At 36.7% G+C, this 19,169-nt stretch overlaps 1 protein-coding gene across 1 annotated transcript in view; it reads left to right on the top strand.

Annotated features, from left to right (window-relative positions):
- Window positions 1–222: 222 nt before the first annotated feature.
- The window catches only part of LOC139141039 (snaclec macrovipecetin subunit beta-like), a 115,402-nt gene continuing 96,455 nt past the window's right edge, over window positions 223–19,169 (top strand). Inside the window, exons 1-2 of the mRNA XM_070710610.1 lie at window positions 223–329; window positions 1,072–1,101. Of these exons, the coding sequence (XP_070566711.1) occupies window positions 257–329; window positions 1,072–1,101 (103 nt within the window). The 5' untranslated portion in view covers window positions 223–256. The remainder of the gene's footprint in view (window positions 330–1,071; window positions 1,102–19,169) is intronic.

The raw sequence follows: 19,169 nt of genomic DNA, 5'->3' as shown, positions 1-19,169 counted from the left end.
AGCTATATTTTTGCTTGTGTCTCTGTGCTCTTGGCATACATACGGCATACATACATATATACATACATACATACATACATACATACATACAGACAGACAGACAGACAGACAGACATACAGACATACATACATACATACATACATACATACATACATACATACATACATACATACATACATACATACATAGAGATATATACGTGATATAGATGAAGTGGGTAAGTCTTATGGCTCACATTTTTTCCTTTTAAAAGAAATGACTCGGGAATATAACTATCTGTGGACGACAGACGACTGTATGGCGGAACACTATTTCATATGTGAAGAAGGTAAGTGAATTTGTTCAAAACTTGTCATTCGATACATGCGACACAGTGACATGTTAGTTACAATTACAGATCGTGCAGAGGGACGCCGAAGGCTCACTGATACACATGCGCTACAACAGTACGATGAGAATAAAATATCTTGACGACATAGTCGCCACCGTCGCAATATCCAAATGCTTATGAATGTTAGTGTTTCAACTTTCGCTACAACCCAAGCCTCAATTTTTTTCTTCGACTACAAGATTTGCAATCGATGTAGTGACAAAGTCACTAAATTCGGAATAAATCAGGATTTGAAAATAAATTTAAATGTAAGAATACACCATTCGATAGCATCCAGCGCGCGTTGGCGGGAGTCATGACTTGTGTCCACATTCACCGATCTACTACAAAGTACGCTGCAGCGAGCTGAGTCATCGGGCTCTTCGACTGCAGCAAGCCGAAACGTGGCCAGTAAGATCACCAACGCCCGTAAAGAAGAGGAGTATCTTACAATCATTTCTATCAACATCCACCACTACATGAACGATGAAATATCAATCTATTGAAACTACATGGCTGCATACGCGAACTTATCGGCCCAGCCCTAATGTGATATAAGGATGTAGCAAACAATATTGACAAAGAAACATTTTAGATAATTAAAATCTCCTGGTTCCTTGTTCTGTTGACGTATTTGTGAAAAGCCATAGTTTGATGATTTTGATTCAATTTGCATGTCCATCTTTCTATTGTATTAAAGATTCCAAAGATGATCATGGGTGCTTATTTGGTGAGTAAACCTCAACGCTTTATTGATCATGTTTTTATGATATTATGCCTTCATAAATTGATTTGAAATCCACTTACATGTAGTATGACAGCCAAACGAGGCCAAACTGTGTTATCATAGTATCAATAATTGAAGTCGCCGTGCACGGGACAGCGACGACGGCATTATGATGATGAGAACTGTGAGGGCAATGTTGAAAACAAAGAGGTCTAAGATGACGATGATGACAGCCATCATGATAGTTAATATAAGACCGTGATGTTGGTAAATGGGAGAGAGAGAGAGAGAGAGAGAGAGAGAGAGAGAGAGAGAGAGAGAGTCTGATTGACAGACTGACAGAGATGTTGACCGTCTATCATGATAACTTTTCAATGTTTTTTTTTAAATTTGTTTTCGTGAATTCTCCATTTATATTATATACGCATTTCAGCATGATCCTATTCATTTTCATTTTTGAACACAGAATGGACTTTCAATAACGGAAAGTGTTACAATTTTGTCAAGACGACAGGTAAAAACTTTGATGGCAGTCGTCAGCAGTGCATGTCGTAAGTATCTTGTACTTTCAGAAAATCAAGTGGTTAATAGTCCCTTCACTTTAACTTTCTGTGTTTTTCTTGCAAATTTCTCTTGTTTGCGAAGTCTAATATTCAACATCTATAGACAATATCTTTACAGCCCTGATTGTTGATTTGTCGAACGTTATTTTTGACGTCAGAATTTTAGTCCGGACTAGAATACATTTCTCAACAACAATGTGTATAATGTATACTATGTCTTGTGTTGGTAAAACTGCTGGTGTGCTGTATTTCAATACATTTTTTGCAGAAAGTGCGCATGTTTGTGTGAACAATAGTAACGAATACATTGTCAATTGAACCTTACAGCTACATGTATTTTGCCTTAGTTTAATGATCATGCGCAGTAAACAGATGAAAGCTTTACAAACTTCAGCATAAACACTCTAAATATAACAACAAGACGAAAGTTTACTTTGACAGCTGCTGTAATTATTCTGAAGCTTTTGTCTTATGTGATGTAATCTTGTTTGTGTCAAACACAGTAACAAAGTCATTGTCAAACATTACAGCTACATGTATTCGGCCTTTAATGATCATGCGCAGTAAATAGGCAAACACTGTACCAAGTTCAGCGTAAATACTCTAAACATAACAAATAGAACTTAATTTTACTTCGACAGCTGCTGTAATTATTCTGAAGCTTTTGTCTTATGTGATGTACTCTTTTCTTTCCTACTGTACACAGTGCCGGGGCTCACTTGGTTACCATAACAAACCATACTGACAATCAGTTTGTGACGTCACTTATCAACGAAACCTGCCCTTCGTGTGTAGCATTCATTGGTAAGTGTATTATTATATGTCAGATGTTCAAATATGAACACGCATATCAAAATTAATACTATTAAATAGTACTTATTGTGATGGGAAAAATAATTACGTCGTTATTGTTTTACAGGTTACAATGATATCGACACTGAGGGCGTTTTCTCTTGGGATGGTGGCTTTGTCGGCGAGTATGAGAACTGGTCGCCAAGCAACACGTTAACTGACACCAACGATTGCGTTCTACTAGATTCCTCGGATGGCACATGGAGAGAGACGAGTTGTTCATAGCCAAATGGCTTCATATGTGAACTGACTGCTGCATAAAACCGTACAGTAACTACAGTAACTAACGTTATTCAGACGGAAAGCGAAGTAATATAAATTCTCACTTGAGTAGTCTTATTCCTGGATATAAAGTGAAGTATATGCATCTCTTGTTCCGTACTCGCTGCAAATATGTTACCTAGGTGAAAGAAAGTGTATTCTCATTCCATAACTTTTGGATGGACTACATTAGTACCAAGAACGTATCATTGTTTGATAACTGCTGCTGTTCTGAAATACATGTAAATCAACACAATGGTGACGGCGAATTTGCCATGCAAGTAACCCGAAGAACTTTACAGGCATTGGATTATTCAAATTTGAGCTGATTGTTTGGTTTCTTTGAAACTTCTCGAAAGTACAAATAATTTGATACACACCTGTGTACGAGCTTTGTGAGTACATTGTTTCCGGATGAAATATATATTGCTAAGAATAAATATACATGTCTGTGATGACGAAATCTTAATTCTCTAGTTAAAGTTTGAAATTAAGAATTCATTTCCTCGTTGAGCCGTTAACATTATAATGTACTATACCACACTCTCTGCTAGTGTGAGTTGGGTGTAATAAAGATTGATTGATTGATTGATTGATTGCTGTAATAAATGGCAGTTATTCTTTATGAAACTGTATTACAAGGACACGTCTGTAATATGTTTCAGAAAAAAACAAAGAAGATTATAGCATAATTTCAAAAAAAGATCAAAATATCAATGTGCCTATGTGGCGATATTTCTAAATATCTAACTAGGCAGCCACCTAGAGACACGCTTGATCCTTTTGTTTTGGTCAGCGATGAATGTAGAATTTCATTGTTAGTTACATGCACTGATTGCTTTGTTTATAGGTGATGTTGCCTTTTCGAGCCGGAGTTTTCTGGATTCACACTCGGTCACTCACTGTCATTGACCTTACAATTACACCGTAGTAAAAGAGAATTAGGCATCCAGGCTCAGATGCTTTTGGTCCCGATTAATTTCGGGAAAATACCTGACACTTTCGTATCTAACTGTCTTCTATAAAGAATGTAAAACTCTTAGTTTTTTGACACTAGATTAAATCGTACCTGTGGAGGCTTTTCATCCAAAAATTGACCTTCTATATAGGTGATTGTATGTCTGAAAAAAGGTCAATTATATGCTTGAATATGAGCTGAACCCGCTAAGCAAGTCGATAAATTTAAATTTTGAGAGAAAAAAAGGGGAGGGGGAATTCAGCCATTTTTGGACATTGTGTCCGCTCGGGGGACGTTTTTTTTCTTTGAGTGGTTTCCCCAAAAACGTCCTCACACGGCCGAGTACTCGCTTCTGCTTCCTTGAGAGGGACACCATTTTCTGACACTAACATATCCGTAGGAGCATGGAGCGGCTTTTATCTTTCACATGTCAATCTCAAGTTAAACAAGAATTTCTGTATGTTGTAAACTCAAACTCAGGTACAACTTTCCTTGAGGACTATGGATAACCAAAGTACTTTGCATGACAGTAAACTAACTTATCTCCACAAAATTTCCATCGACACTGAATAATATTACAACAACCTTCATTCCTAAATGTTACTGAAATGAAAATAGTTAACGTTCCTATTGATCAAAGAATTTACCTGACCGCAATGACATTATATCAGCTGATTTACATATCTGACAGGCAATCAATCAAATCAAAATAGTTTGGTCATAATATAATAGTATAAACAATGATATAATTGTTCCAAGCGCGGGGGTAACTGTCTAGATATCAACAATTTCCTGGATACGTCACGGTTTTATAACATCTTATAAGCAAAGCTCTGTCGCTTTTAATCACGCATTTTATGAAGGACTTTTGTACAGCTAATATTTATTTACCGACATTGCATCAACTTGAGATTTCGTTGTGAATAACGGGTACTTTTACATCACAGTTCTGTCAAGTTCCGTCAGCACCAAAGTTTCATATCTAATTCGAAAAAACAATTTTCGTCCAATAAAGTTCTTTTTCCGTTATTAAGAGAACACGATTTAATTGCATTGGGTGTGTTTGAGCTTTGGGAGTATTTCTTCATTACAGAGTCGTGACGTCATGTCCGGGGAATAGGGAGGAGTCAGAACGAGCAAAATTTCTCTTTTCCATCCTTCTTTGATATATACTGTACCTTGTGCAGATACCTATAACGTAACTTTACAGCTAACTGTTGTATTCAAAACGTGCTACTGTCATTTTGTTATATTGATTCGTTTTGGGTTGAATATTCATGACAATGAATCCAGTAATTTTCTAGAAAACCTGATTCGTGATCATAACTGCAGGCGTGTTAGTGAACACTGCTGTAAAATGTAAGTTACATCAATCATTATGTTGATAATATCAATCAATTTGAATTATGAACCAACTTCAAGCGATAATTGTCGGATTCTAGTTTCAATCTTTACACAAGGGCAGAGTTGTAAGATCTCTGATTAGAAGGTTTGTTGTCGTATTTGTTTTGGTGTTCTTTATTAAATTTACTTCCTTGTAGTTTCCTTACTTGTACAATTATGGTTTCTCATAACGAACGTATTTTCAATATCTTTTTTAAAATAAATGGGGTACAAAGGGGAATTTTACTGTCGTGGGTGGAAGGGGTTACTGTTTATAATTATTGAATCATAAAGCAAACAAGCCATCATCAACATGAAACACAATGAAGATCTCTCATGATATGTAAATATCCTCCTCCCCTCCCCCCTCCCGGCCCAAGAATATTTACACGCGAAAGGTTCGTGGAACTGTTCTATTACCGGAGCCTTACACGTTACTCAGTACTATAACCTGGATAAATCCGTAGGTTGGCAGGTCGCCAAAAGTAGGCCGATATAGCTCGCGATACGTTTTGGCTCACGCAGTCTAGCTATATACCGTCCAGCGTTTCATTACTTCGCGCCTTGTGAAACTGGGACGGTAGCGCACCTGAGTTGATCAACGAAGACTGTCTGCAGTCAAGCATCTGCTCAACAGGTTTTTATTTCTATCGATGAGAGGACGCTTGGGGTTGATAATTCTACTCATCGATCACAAGTATGCACAACGAAAAGCGGGCAACTAGATTCTCATCCGGAGCGTTGATTCTGATGTTAGTTTTTATCATCATCCTGATTGTCTATCCCTTCATCATCGCAATGGTCAGTGTTTACTTTCAAAGCGAACTGGACAAACTGAAACCTTCTCTTGAGCATCTTAAGACTGAACTCAGCAAGGCGAAAACAAGGACAGACTGCATCTGTGACACTGATTCTGAAAATGAAGGAGGCCAAGGTCATGTTCCTGATAATGACATTGACGAAGCGACAGCGGGTCGAAATTTACTGAGTTGCTGCACCGCACATCAGGAAATGCTCAAAGCGGTAAATAAAAACTTGTTTATCGTGACGTCAATAAGTACACCCCATTTCGTAGCGATAGTTCCGCCTCCCCTCCTAACGGAGTGATGACATACATAGCAACGGCCTGGGTATTACCCTATCGTTAACCGAGCTTTCTGTATTTGTAATTCGTTTCAAAAGTACATGCTGGGTTGACAACATTGAAGATACAATGTATTGCAGACACAGAAAAATACATAAATGCAGCATTTTCTATAATCTAAGCGTTGTAAAACCATCTTTCCCTTTTGTATCAACCTTAACACAAAATTGAAAAGTTGTCAGTTTTTAAACTTGGTTTACGAAACACATTCTACCCTTAAGACGCTCAGATGCATTTTATCACATATCTCATCGACCATGTGAGTTTGCCTATACCAAGGCCATACACGTATTTCGTTGCTTTTATGCGGTAAAAAGCAAATTTGTCTTCACGTATCGACAGAGTAGTATTTACAATATTCTTTTGGTTTGCTGTTTGTTTGGGATCATTTCAAACTCATGGAATAAATAAAGTTTTTACCGTCTTTTTTGTCAAAACTTTATTTCGCCATACAGTTAACAAAGATACAGCGGCCTTTTTAAATTTCAAATATCGACAAATTCCTGGCATTTTTTCTGTTATCAAAATTTGCGTTGCCCCAGATTTATATTGTTGAATATTAGGGGGAGAATGGCTATAAGTTTCCTCGGGGATATTAAAATGTGAGCAAAAGTTTATAACTTTCAGTTTCCAGTCGCGTACTAGCTTAAAATTACCAACCTAATAAAAGACTATATCGACCCTCATCTTTCTGAGCATTAAACCATTTTTCTGCACTACTTTACTACATACAATAGTAGTCCTTCTCTTTCGTCCATTCAGCTTATTGAAGACATTTTCGACGAAGAAAAAAACGCTAAATCGGGACAAAATACGAGGCAAGCTGGAATTTTTTTTATTTCAAGTTGATAAATTACATTTAGTAGTTGTATAATATACCAGGCAATTTAACAATCTTTGATTGTGTTCAATACAATATAACTAATTTTAAAACTTACTACTTTTCCTGGTTCGTGTTTTGACAAGAGCCTCTATACTACCATTCACACGTAAATCATTGGCCAATAAATGATACGAGGAAAAACCTCCTGATAAACCAGATATAGATAAACTTCAACCTTTCCGGGTTTAAAAGTTTACAAACATGCACACCAGATACTGTTTATTTCGCCAAAAATACAAAGGGCAACCAGTTAAGTTATACTGTTCCTAACATTCTCGGAATACACGCATTGAAGAGATATCTGAGATGCCGTTTGACTGGGTCCCATTTTCACGCCATTTTGTATACAGGGGCCTGTACTAGAGGGGAGCAATTTTGGTTCAAATTAATATAGATATGGATCGGACTGAGGCTGATAAGGCGAAATTGATCAGGTTTTCGCATTATGTTCGTTGACTTTTCAGTTAGAAGTGATTCGAAATTAACGAAATAAAAAGCTGGTTCGTTTTTCTTCAAAGTTTAACTCATTTGAACACTTTGTTCTAGAGGTATCACTATATAGTCTGGGAGGGGTGAGAGTTTGTCAATAGCTAGTTTCCGTTTTGTATGACTCTAAAATCTGATAAAACTTGAATTTGTATCACAAATACCTTACAAAACGACTTCTTTTGCGATATTGTCTCATTGAATCAAAGGGAGAAATCACGTGACTCTGGGTCAAGTTGAGAGATTGGTGGAGTCTATCCTAAGACGAAACAGAACACAGATAGCAGTATCTTCGGGATTGGAAATGCCATTCCAGTTGCAATCCACGTGACTGGATCTTATGACTGCTTCGATTCAAGTAAGTTTGAACTTACGGTTTGTATTGGATTCCAGTAAACAGAAGCACCAGAAGTAATAAACAGTTATGGTTGAAATAAACAAACAGAAAACGGCTAGTAAAATTGGCAATAAAACATACGACTAAAATCAAAATAAACACAAAATAAACACAGACAGTAATTACAAAATAATCGTCGTTTCTTAGATAACAAAACAGCCTATATCTAAAGATGTTTGTTTCCAATGGCAACAGAATCAAAATAGTCTAATATTCAGAAAGACAAAATGTTCATACAAATCGTTTTCTTTGCAATAATCCTGTAAAAACAAAGTGCCTGATTAAATTGTAGTACTCATTGTATGTTCTCAGTACTAAGGGATGTTTTTCCAATAAAATAATGAAGACTTTTTCAAATATTGCATCAAACATTTCTGGATCGATCAACTTGATTCTTCTTGAAAAGGAAAAATTTCTCTCTGTAATCTGAAGTGAAAGAAAAGCTATGAGCCAGACGCATGTATCTGGAATGCATTTTTTTGAATGTTTCAAGTCAACACAACTCAAGAATGTGACCTTTAAAACCCTGGTGCCAGTTTTGGAAATCTCTATATTGGCCGAGTGTGTTAACACGGCACATAGTTGTTTGCTTGAATAAGGAAACGAAGGATCAGCTTTGTGAATTTGAAATCGAGTTCAATTGAAAATGAAAGAATGACTTGACAAAACCATTCATCTCGCAAGTGAAAAATGTTTCTGTGATGTCACGATTAACGAATGATATACTATTTTCGGGCCTGAAATGTGACCGACTTGACAAAGAACACAAAATAAACACAGAAAGTTTAACACTGAAATGTTCGCCCACGTGTACATGTGAAATTGTAAAGAAGAACGCCACTCCGTACCATGGGGATCATGAAATAAAAAGGTCGATGAATATATCAGAACTGACGGTTCTCATGAAATAGTAGTAAAGGTCACAGAATACAAGATAACGCACACGATTCGATTCAGATATCGGTCTCCATGCAGTGCAGCTGCCACGGTGACCGATTACATCGAAGTCCAACGAAGCAAATTACCTGGAATAAATTGAGTCGAATTCAGTACGCGGAAGTAAGAGTTTAAATAAACATATATTTTTCTTTCTTTCAGTTTAGTAAAATCACTCTGTAAGGTTTTCACGAGATCTAGAGAATTGTAAGCTATAAAAAGCTTCGACTTCTGTCGTCCTTTTAAACATTATCTTAGGCTTTGAAAGAGAGAGAGAGAGAGAGAGAGAGAGAGAGAGAGAGAGAGAGAGAGAGAGAGAGAGAGAGAGAGGGGGGATTCTGGTTTAATATAGGACAGTATATAAGTCTATGAAAAAGCTCGGTACACCTTCCAAGTAGAAAAATATAGCCTATAGAAACTGTTAGTTTATGTTTAAATTTAACATTTTTTCTTACCTTGGTAATGTTTTGGTTGAAATCAAATTATTACAGAAACGAATATTACACGTCATAATTTTCCTAAAACTCTCGATGGACTGGAATTAACAAAGCCAGTGACAAACACACAGTGGCTGGACGTTCAATAATGACACAAGCAATGGCCATACACTCATACACTATATACATGATCCCGGGCACGCTCACATGAGCATATGTATGACAAAAATCGCCGTTTTTCCTTTTGTCGTTGCAGATGAACCGATGGATGCAATGCTTAAACTCGGCAGGTTGAGTTCTGAAAATGGAATCTCTTTCAGTGAAAACGTTGATGTCGATGACTATCACATGATTGTTCCAAAGTCAGGAATCTACAATGTCTACTCACAGGTGCGTAAACAAGGTTGAAAAAACGGGGTTCAACAGCTAGGTGTTTCACATTTCAAAATTATCCCGTGTACTCGTGTGTGTTTCTGTTTGTTCGTCGTTACAGAAACATAGGGACGTTGGAGGTTTGACTCACTGACGAGCCATTAGGTGCCGGGCATGTCATTGTTCAACTCTTAAGCTCTAAAAAGCAAGTTTTCAAAATTCATCGGAATTATTAAATTACACCAATTATCTTTAGTCTCTATGAATGTGATTTTGACTGTCCCGTGAGAGAAGACATCGTAAAGGGACGTTTGAAGGATTGAAATATCTTTTCGATGCACTCTCTTCAAGCTGTAATGTTTGCAAATGATGCAATAGCGTAACATATTCATTCACTTCATTTGGATTCGTGTCTGGTTTGATTGCAGGTGGGTTTCCAAGTCTCAGGAAACGAAGATGACACAGATTTGAAGGAATATCTCCATTACACGGTGTTAAGTATGTCAACTTCTGTTCGACTGTCCTTTGATGACGCATAATGTCGGGGGCTCCTTTAGGCTGATTTTCTTCCTGTTGACGTATATCAAAAATAGGTTGTATCCAAAACGGAATTTCAAAAGTGTGGCTTTCAAAGAAAAATTCTTTACTGAAATCAAATGCAAATTATAATATCAGGCCGACAATTAATATTTATTTATCTAGCTATCTATTTATTTGTTTCGTTGTCGTTTATTTAAACAATTATTCGAATGTCCAATCGAAATGTTTGAATTTTCGTCGCCACAACCTCGTTCTGCATATAATGAACAAACAAACAAACAAATCGACGCAATACAAAAAAAACCCACCGTGGTACACGTAACACAAAATCCACCCATGCATTTCTAGATGAGCATAGAAACACAACATTTTGGGGAATGAGTGAATTAAAAGAAAGGGCTAGCCTTCCAATTAATTTCGTGATATTCTTTTCACAGTCAGCACAGGCTATTCATCTAAAAATATTAACCTGATGAAAAGTGTTCGTATCCATGATGGATCTACGGGTCTCTGAGTAGTTTCCACTCCGGACTGTTCAAACTTAAAGAGGGAGACAAGATCTACATGAAAGTGTATCTACCGAGCAGTCATGAGGCTCAGTTAGACTGCCGACAGGAATCTACCTTCATGGGAATGTATCTTGTCAGTGATGAGCAGCGTGTGTGAGAATCAGCGTGGGTTTCGATTTAGGCCTAACGCTGGCCAAGTCACCGTATCACAAACACAATTTAGGATTACAGTAACAATGAATGAGTCCACTAACATCTACTTCAATAAATCAAATTGTGGAAAGTAATCATAAAGAATGACGTCACTGTTGTGGAAGAATACCCTTTCTAAGACAGAAAGATTCATAGTGTATTGCTCTCCGCAAACTCTGACCCCGTCGGCGGAGACCCAATACAAGACTAATACATTCTAATACATTCTAAAAATTGTAAAATCTTCTATTTTCTTATATTTATACAGAGAAAAAAGTGTTTTCTATATTGATGCAAAAGAATCTTATTTTTGATATGAAATTACAAAAGTTTGGTAGTTGTACAATTGTGTCAGTCAATAAAGGAAAATGATTATGTTGTCATTAGTGTATGTTTTATAAATGTATTACATATATATATATATATATATATATATATATATTATATATATATATATATTTATATATATATATATATATATATATATATATATATATATATATATATATATATATATATATATATATATATATATATATATATTGGCCCTGGGCGCATAGACAGACAGACAGACAGATAGATAGATAGATAGATAGATAGATAGATAGATAGATAGATAGATAGATACATGCATGCATTCATACATACATACATACATACATACATACATACATACATACATACATACATACATACATACATACATACATACATACATACTATGTGTTACATATTTCGAAATATTGTTATAATTGACACGCATAATCAACAGACAATGAAATAGAAGGGGCAGAAAAAAGATGTAATCGAAGGCAACGCAAAATCCCAGGAGTAACCTTTTTTAAATTTGGCCACCCATTGCACTGTAATCGTGTAATTTCTTCCAAGAACGTGCCTAATTTGCAAGTCGCTGTCACAGTGCCCAAGTTCTTGTCTCTATCTAGTCCCTATGTCACTCTGTACGTCATTCAGTCCGACCTTTGACCCAGCATTCACTGAACCATACAGCTTCAGAACAATAGCACAACCTATAAATGATACTGTGTAGAACGTATTTATAGAATCTAGTAATTTTATGCAGAAAAGAATAATTTTGTCATGTAATGTAGCATGATATACAAATTTGTAATCGAATTGAGGAGAAAAGTTTAGCATAACATAAGTTTAAGTTATGCAAACAATGTGGGGTATTCAGAACTATTTTCGTTTTGTCAGTTTCCAGTTAAACTTTAAACACAATGTAGGGGTATTTCAGGGTAATTGCAGGATTTCAATTGAAACGTCTACTAGTAGCTGACATACAAGTACGTGTTAGTTCTCATCGTTCGTCGTTTCGTATCCATTATTTTTAAAGAAGAATTGGGAGCATAGTCTGCTAATTGTTCAAGTTCACGTATTGTCCTGATAACAGGAAGGGTGATAAGGAGTATTGAACCATAAACCCTCGAGGGTCTATGATTGAACTGACCGTTGTATATTTCTGACACGCGGAACTGGTTTTACAATAGTGTTCATCGGCAACAAATATGCACGACAAAAAGGACGGCAAACACTTGACGGTAACGCGAGTCGTCACCGTTCTAATCGTAGTCTCATTTATTGTTTACTCTATTATTACCATACCAGTGCACAACTAGTTGCAAAATGAATTTCAAAATCAGCAGGTGACTATTGATAAACTGAAAGCAGCAAGCACCATCAACGTCCATGTATTGTAACTGCAGGCGACGATTCCGTGAACGGCTTCAACGACATGGAAATAGTGCTGCAGGTAGTATATCACTGAGAATTTGGTAACGAATCAGACTTTGCTGAGGTGTTGTTCAGCAAACCAAGAAACTTTAGAAAAGGTAGTATAATTTCGGTTTTTCTTCCTTTTCTATTGAAAACAATATATTTATGTATTACAATCGATACATGTCAGGCCGCCAAATACTTCGGGGACGTACCGTGTGATACACAAACAGGTTTTGGTGGTCTGACGTCACATTGTAGGTCAGTGCGTGCGCAATACTACGAAATCGCGAACATCAAAGTTTAAACGAATTTCGCCAACTATTGTTCTATAACGGGAAAAAATAAAGAATTAAAATCTTCACATCTGCTCTTCGGCGAAACCACAAGCAAACAGTAGTGATCGAGAATCAAAAGTAGGGAATTATTATCAATGTGTCATAATCTGTGGCAGGTTGTTTGATCTCTGTCGATTGTACTGATATTGTTTTGTAGTTTTTAGCGGAATCTTAAAATATACGGTGAAATAACTTCTAAGTATGATTGTGCAATGTAATAGCTGAAGTATGCGACTGCTTCAAATATATAGTTTACACAGAGAGAGAGAGAGAGAGAGAGAGAGAGAGAGAGAGAGAGAGAGAGAGAGAGAGCGAGCTGTTCATTGCGTAAAAGGCATTTTCTATTTTTGTAGAATAGAAATGTTCCTGAATAAAACATTGCTAGTGTCTTGGATATCTGCAAATCTGTCGTCCCTTTCAGAATCACATGATGTAATTTTTAACTTAAAAGCCGACTGATGAAATTAAGGGCCAAAAAGAAATTTTGTCTAGACATATCAGCAATAACATCCACTTTAAACTGTTAAATGTGCCAGAGGAAACGGAGTTTGAAACTGTTACTACTGTTTCATTTTACACCAATGGATAGTTCTCAGTCCGACTTTAATGTAGAGACTTACAGCGCTGGAATGTCTGACTTTCGAAATGCCTAAATTTTCCGGGTTGGATGCGTAAGCGAGTGATCAATAATTAAGTACTACTTTACGATAAGTAGGAAACAGTCAAGCCGCCACAAAGCACTGAATGCTTCCAGCTGTTCAAACAAGGAAGAAAGAACAAAAATTCATAGCAAAACAGCTACTGTATTTTTCGTATCCTGATTTAACAACATTTCGTCGTCACCTGCCGTAGTCGTGTCACCTTCGTCACGATTGTAATGTTCAATAAATTCAAGCACTAAACTGCCAGTAGAAATTAATCCGTTGATCCCGTCCAATTCTACGGATTAGTGAGCTAAAAGAGCCAAGGCCGTCGATAATCGTTTAAGGGTGTACGGATCAATACGACAGAGAGAGAAGTATGGTGTAGATTTACATCCGAATTGCTCAAAAGTCATTGCAATGTTGGCAACGTATTGTCTGTGTCATCGTCTGTATATAATGAATTTTATCTCGAAACGTTATTAACAGCAAACATCACTTGTAAACAAGAAAGTCACGCTGTGGAATTATTTTAACCATACCAAAACTTTGATTATATTGTAGGTTTGTCAATTCCAATGAATTTTGTGACGTCACCCCCATATTTTTACTGATAATCTATCAGAGTTTTACATCAACGAATTCACCGGCGTCGCACAAAACCATACAAGGAAAAGCAACAATGTACTCCTCGTGGCCCATGACGGAGAGCAAATTTCGCTTTCATCCGTTACGGGTGGGAAAGGGTACAGACGGCCAAGTTTAATCGATGATAAATGACATATGTTGATATTGATATATTTATCAGTTCCGTTTGTAATAACTTTCTTCCTACGAGGCGATCTGCTTACTTTATTACACAACACCGAAGAACACATCAACTTACCATGGTAATTGAACTAATGGAATTTCATCAATTTTTACCAGAAGGAAATCACTTGACTCTTGGTCAAGTTGTGAGATTGGTGGAGTTCATCTCAAGACAAAACAGAAGTCAGATAACCATATCTTCGGGTTTGGAAATGTCATCCCCGTGGCAACTCACATGACTGGTTCGTTTGATTGCTTTGACTACATAGTTATGCTTCCGTGTAAGTGGCTTTTGTGACAGACGAAATCGAGAGGAAGATGGAGAATTAGACAGACAGGCGATTTGACAGATATATAAACATAGATATAAAATGTAAAGAGGCGTTTACGTTTTAGAGTGTTTTGCCGTAGTAGTCTTCTATGCCTACCTTCACGACCTTTTACGTGTAAGAAATACATTGACTTTGCAACTTTACACAATATTGGACATGCAAATTGCCATATTTCTGTTGCTGAGTAATTTAAGGATGTAACATAGTACCATGGATGAAGCCTTAAGTCAATTTTTATCAGCGAACATCTATCCAACGAAACTCGGGTTACAAGCGGCCATATTCAAACTGCACCTGGGTATTTTTAATTCATAGCTGCCATAAAGAACAATAATGTTGCACCAATCAGACAAATTAATAAAGGTGACACATATTTCGAGAAGTCATTCATCGGTATGATGGATTTAAACCGACCTGATTGGGGCTGTACGTTGCATTTTGTATTTCCAGTGTTACATATCAGCGCTTCATGAAAAAGACAAAGGCTGACATGTATCGATTCACAGTCTGAAACACTAGCCATTTATTAACACATTTAGATCGATATCAACAAAGCAGAAAACACAACATTCGAAAATGTAGTGAAATTTTAACTCAAAACTAAGAGAGTACGATGTATGGATGTCAGTCAGAAGATCCAGGTATACATAATTAAAATATCAATTTGAAACGTTAACACAGGAACAGCCAAACAAATAATGTGATATAAGAAGGAACGTTTAGGATGAAGTCAAATGTAGATAAGTTTTGTGTAACTTTTCCCTGGGGTGCTCGATTGTCGATGCTTAGTTTAAATCGTGCTTAGAATAACGTGATATCAGTAGTGGATGGCATTCCTCACGACTACCGTCAGAGAATGGACTACAATGCTCATGCACTAGATATTCAGGCATCGCCATGAGGCATTGACTGACATTTTTTAGGTTTACAAAAGTTGCTGTTGCTCTACATCCAAACATTGTAAGACGGTTCGTTTAGTCATCTGAAACTCAGGACAACACACTAAATTTGTGAAAAAAGCACACAGCAACCGAAAGTGAAAGAATAACGTAATAACGTAACGAAAGAAAACCTGTCTCAAAACCAAGTCTGTTAAATGTTTAATGTTCCCATTGAGTAGTCTAAGTATTGTGAACACTGAGAGTCAGTTGAGAACTCTAACATCTGTCAGGATAATAGACAAAATTACGATAGCTGCCAGGGAAAATAGGAAAGCAAGCTTTTCGCTTGTGGGAGAGATTGTACTACTAATAATTTTAACTCGGGTGAGTCTCCTTGTAGAATACGCCTATAATAGACATTCAGAATCTCAAATTTTTCCCAATTCTTTTCTGATCTACTACTTACTTATGGGGCTAATTTTGAAGCTCCTGGCGTAAGTAAAGTTTTCACGGCTTACCTTTGTGAGAGTCTAAAATTTTATTTCCCCAATGGCCGCCATTGTTAATTCGAAATATCGGTAAATAGCAGGTGATTTGTTTCTCAAGTAACAAATTTGAATGGTGACCCCCTTCTGATATTACCGATTTTTGTTCTCGATTTTGAAAGAGAATGGTTGCAAGTTCGCTCAAAGAAAATTTGAGCAAAGCTTTAATCTTTCATCGGAGGCGTGAACTACCTTAAATAGTGTCTTGGCCTTCCTCATGACGGCATATACTATAAAACTATGATCTTAGCAAAGTGAAAGTGAAAGAAATTCAAGAATATGCAGCATGCTGAACAGAACTTTTGCAGAGAGTAAAAAATTAAATATCCGTATCTCTTTTCTCTCAGTAATATCAGAAAGAGAGCAAACGAGCTATAATTGGCAGTTTAACTTTTATTATGTCATGTTGAATGCAAATATTGAGAACTTGCATTTCCCCTGTAATCTATCATCGACGTTGCATCTCGTTAACTATCTTGTATGACGTTTCCTTTACAGACTTTCTCTAAGTCTGTGGGCATATTAGATATCAAAACAGAATAAATTGAAGGACTAAATAGTCGGGTCGGAAGGTAGGGTTCCCATGCACCCCATGGATGTATTTTTTTAACCTACATTTTTGTAATCCTTAGGGTCTATATTTAATGAATTTTGATGTTCCCAAAATCAAATCGTGTCCCATGGGGTTCATTTGGCGCCATCTTTGCCGCCATCTTGGCCGCCATCTTTGATTTCAACAATGGGGTAGGGATCACGTATTTACTGCTCGACGGAAACAGAAACAATAAAATACTATAAACTTACATTTTTAGAAAGCCAAGATCATGGCCTTTTCATTGATATATAACTTAATAGGGATAAATTAATATTCGAACGTCGATTAGACTTTATATCGGCCATTGACTGTAAATCGTAAAATTTGCTAAATTTCACACCCAATAATTAAGTTCCCGTTCCTCCAAACAATTTTTCATAAGGTATTTATATATTTTTTGGAAGAACTCAGTGCAATAAACAAGAAAAACAACATTAAAAGTATGTGTCTTGAGATTTAGTGGTGCATGAGCTTGTTTCTTATTACGTGGTATGCCATATATCCGTGTGTAACATAAGGGGTAGGGGTAATGTTTCCCTTTCTGTTTCGAATCATGAATGATGAAACCATAAAAATGTTACATTTTTTAAAAGTGCTGCATCAGACCTTTCTAAAAATATATAGATTTATGGGGAAAAGTTGCATATTTAAAAGTTACAAAGCTTAAACCTTTCGGTTTGTGTCGATTTTAAGTGATTTTTTAAGAACGAAATTACAACATATGGGGTAGGGGTAATGTTTCCCTTTCTGCCTCGAGCCATGAATTATGAAACCATATAAATGTTATACTGTTTGAAAGCTCTGAAATAGGCCTTTCCAAACATGTATAGTTTTATTGGGAAAAGTTCATATTTTAAAGTTACAAAGCTTATGCCTTTCAGTTTGTGTCAATTTTAAGTGATTTTTTAAGAACGAAATTACAACATATGGGGTAGGGGTAATGTTTCCCTTTCTGCCTCGAGCCATGAATTATGAAACCATATAAATGTTTTACTGTTTAAAAGCTCTGAAATAGTCCTTTCCAATAATGTATAGTTTTATTGGGAAAAGTCCATATTTTAAAGTTACAAAGCTTATGCCTTTCAGTTTGTGTCAATTTTAAGTGATTTTTTAAACGAAATTATAATATAAGGGGTAGGGGTAATGTTTCCCGTTCTGCCTTGAGCCATGAATTATGAAACCATATAAATGTTATACTGTTTGAAAGCTCTGAAATAGGCCTTTCCAAACATGTATAGTTTTATTGGGAAAAGTTACATATTTGAAAGTTACAAAGCTTAAGCCTTTCAGTTTGTGTCAATTTTAAGTGATTTTTTGAATAACATGCTCAAAACAGTTAGTCAGTTGGCCAGGTATCGAAATCATCCCCTCTAAGGCATTTTACCCACTATGATTTTCTGTTAGCTAGTGTTCTCAGCTGTCATAATCTGCTTATTTTCCATTTAACTGATGGTGTGTGAGAGTGTAACGACTTGTTTGTGAAGGGCTGTCACGCCCTCAGTAGTAAAATAGGAATGGGTTAGGGGTAACATATTTACCGCTAGTCGGAAACAAAAACAAAAAAGTACCATAAACAATACATTCTTAGAAAGGCCAGATATAAGCCTTTTACTTTTTTGATAATTATTCGACTTTAGACGGCGCCAATATTCCGTATGTACATGGAGGTCAGTAGCCGAATCAAACACATAATGAACGTTGATATGGCCTGAAACTTCGGTAAATTCATTCAAGCAAACTCTTCCTTTCTTTTTATTTCGAGTATTTACCATGGCATGACTGAAACGAACCTTGAAACGAAGGCTGTACGTATCTATATTAGTCCGAGCCTGAGTGTGATCTGAGAGCGAACAGATCCGCAGATAATGCGAACGATCGCAACCGTTACCAACAGACTCATTATGCAGAGCCATGCCCCAAAACGCCCAACCAAACTTGGCACTAATCATGATCCCAGGCTTCAAGGGAAGTGCGGTGGCCTTTGAAAGATCCTTTGGTTTGGTTTTGTACCGTAGTATAGGAAGAAAACCCGACCTACCGTCGTTGCTGTGAATGTTTGTGTTGTTTTAGCCTCTTTTTTGCCTATTTGAAGAATCGTCTTTGCAGCCTTCCATCCTGCGTTCTGTGTAGCGAGTGTCTTCGATCGCTCCCGTACAACTGCCTTGAGTCCCGGTGCTTTATTGGGTGTAGAGGTAAATAGTTAGAGATCAGGTTGATAAATTGGTTGCCGCAGTGTTGTTCCAGGTGTTGCCACTTTTGAAGGAATTCAACACTCGGTATTT

Source organism: Ptychodera flava, chromosome 1 (assembly GCF_041260155.1).
Source record: "Ptychodera flava strain L36383 chromosome 1, AS_Pfla_20210202, whole genome shotgun sequence".
NCBI lineage: Eukaryota > Metazoa > Hemichordata > Enteropneusta > Ptychoderidae > Ptychodera > Ptychodera flava.
This window is presented reverse-complemented; position numbering and strand designations above follow the sequence as displayed.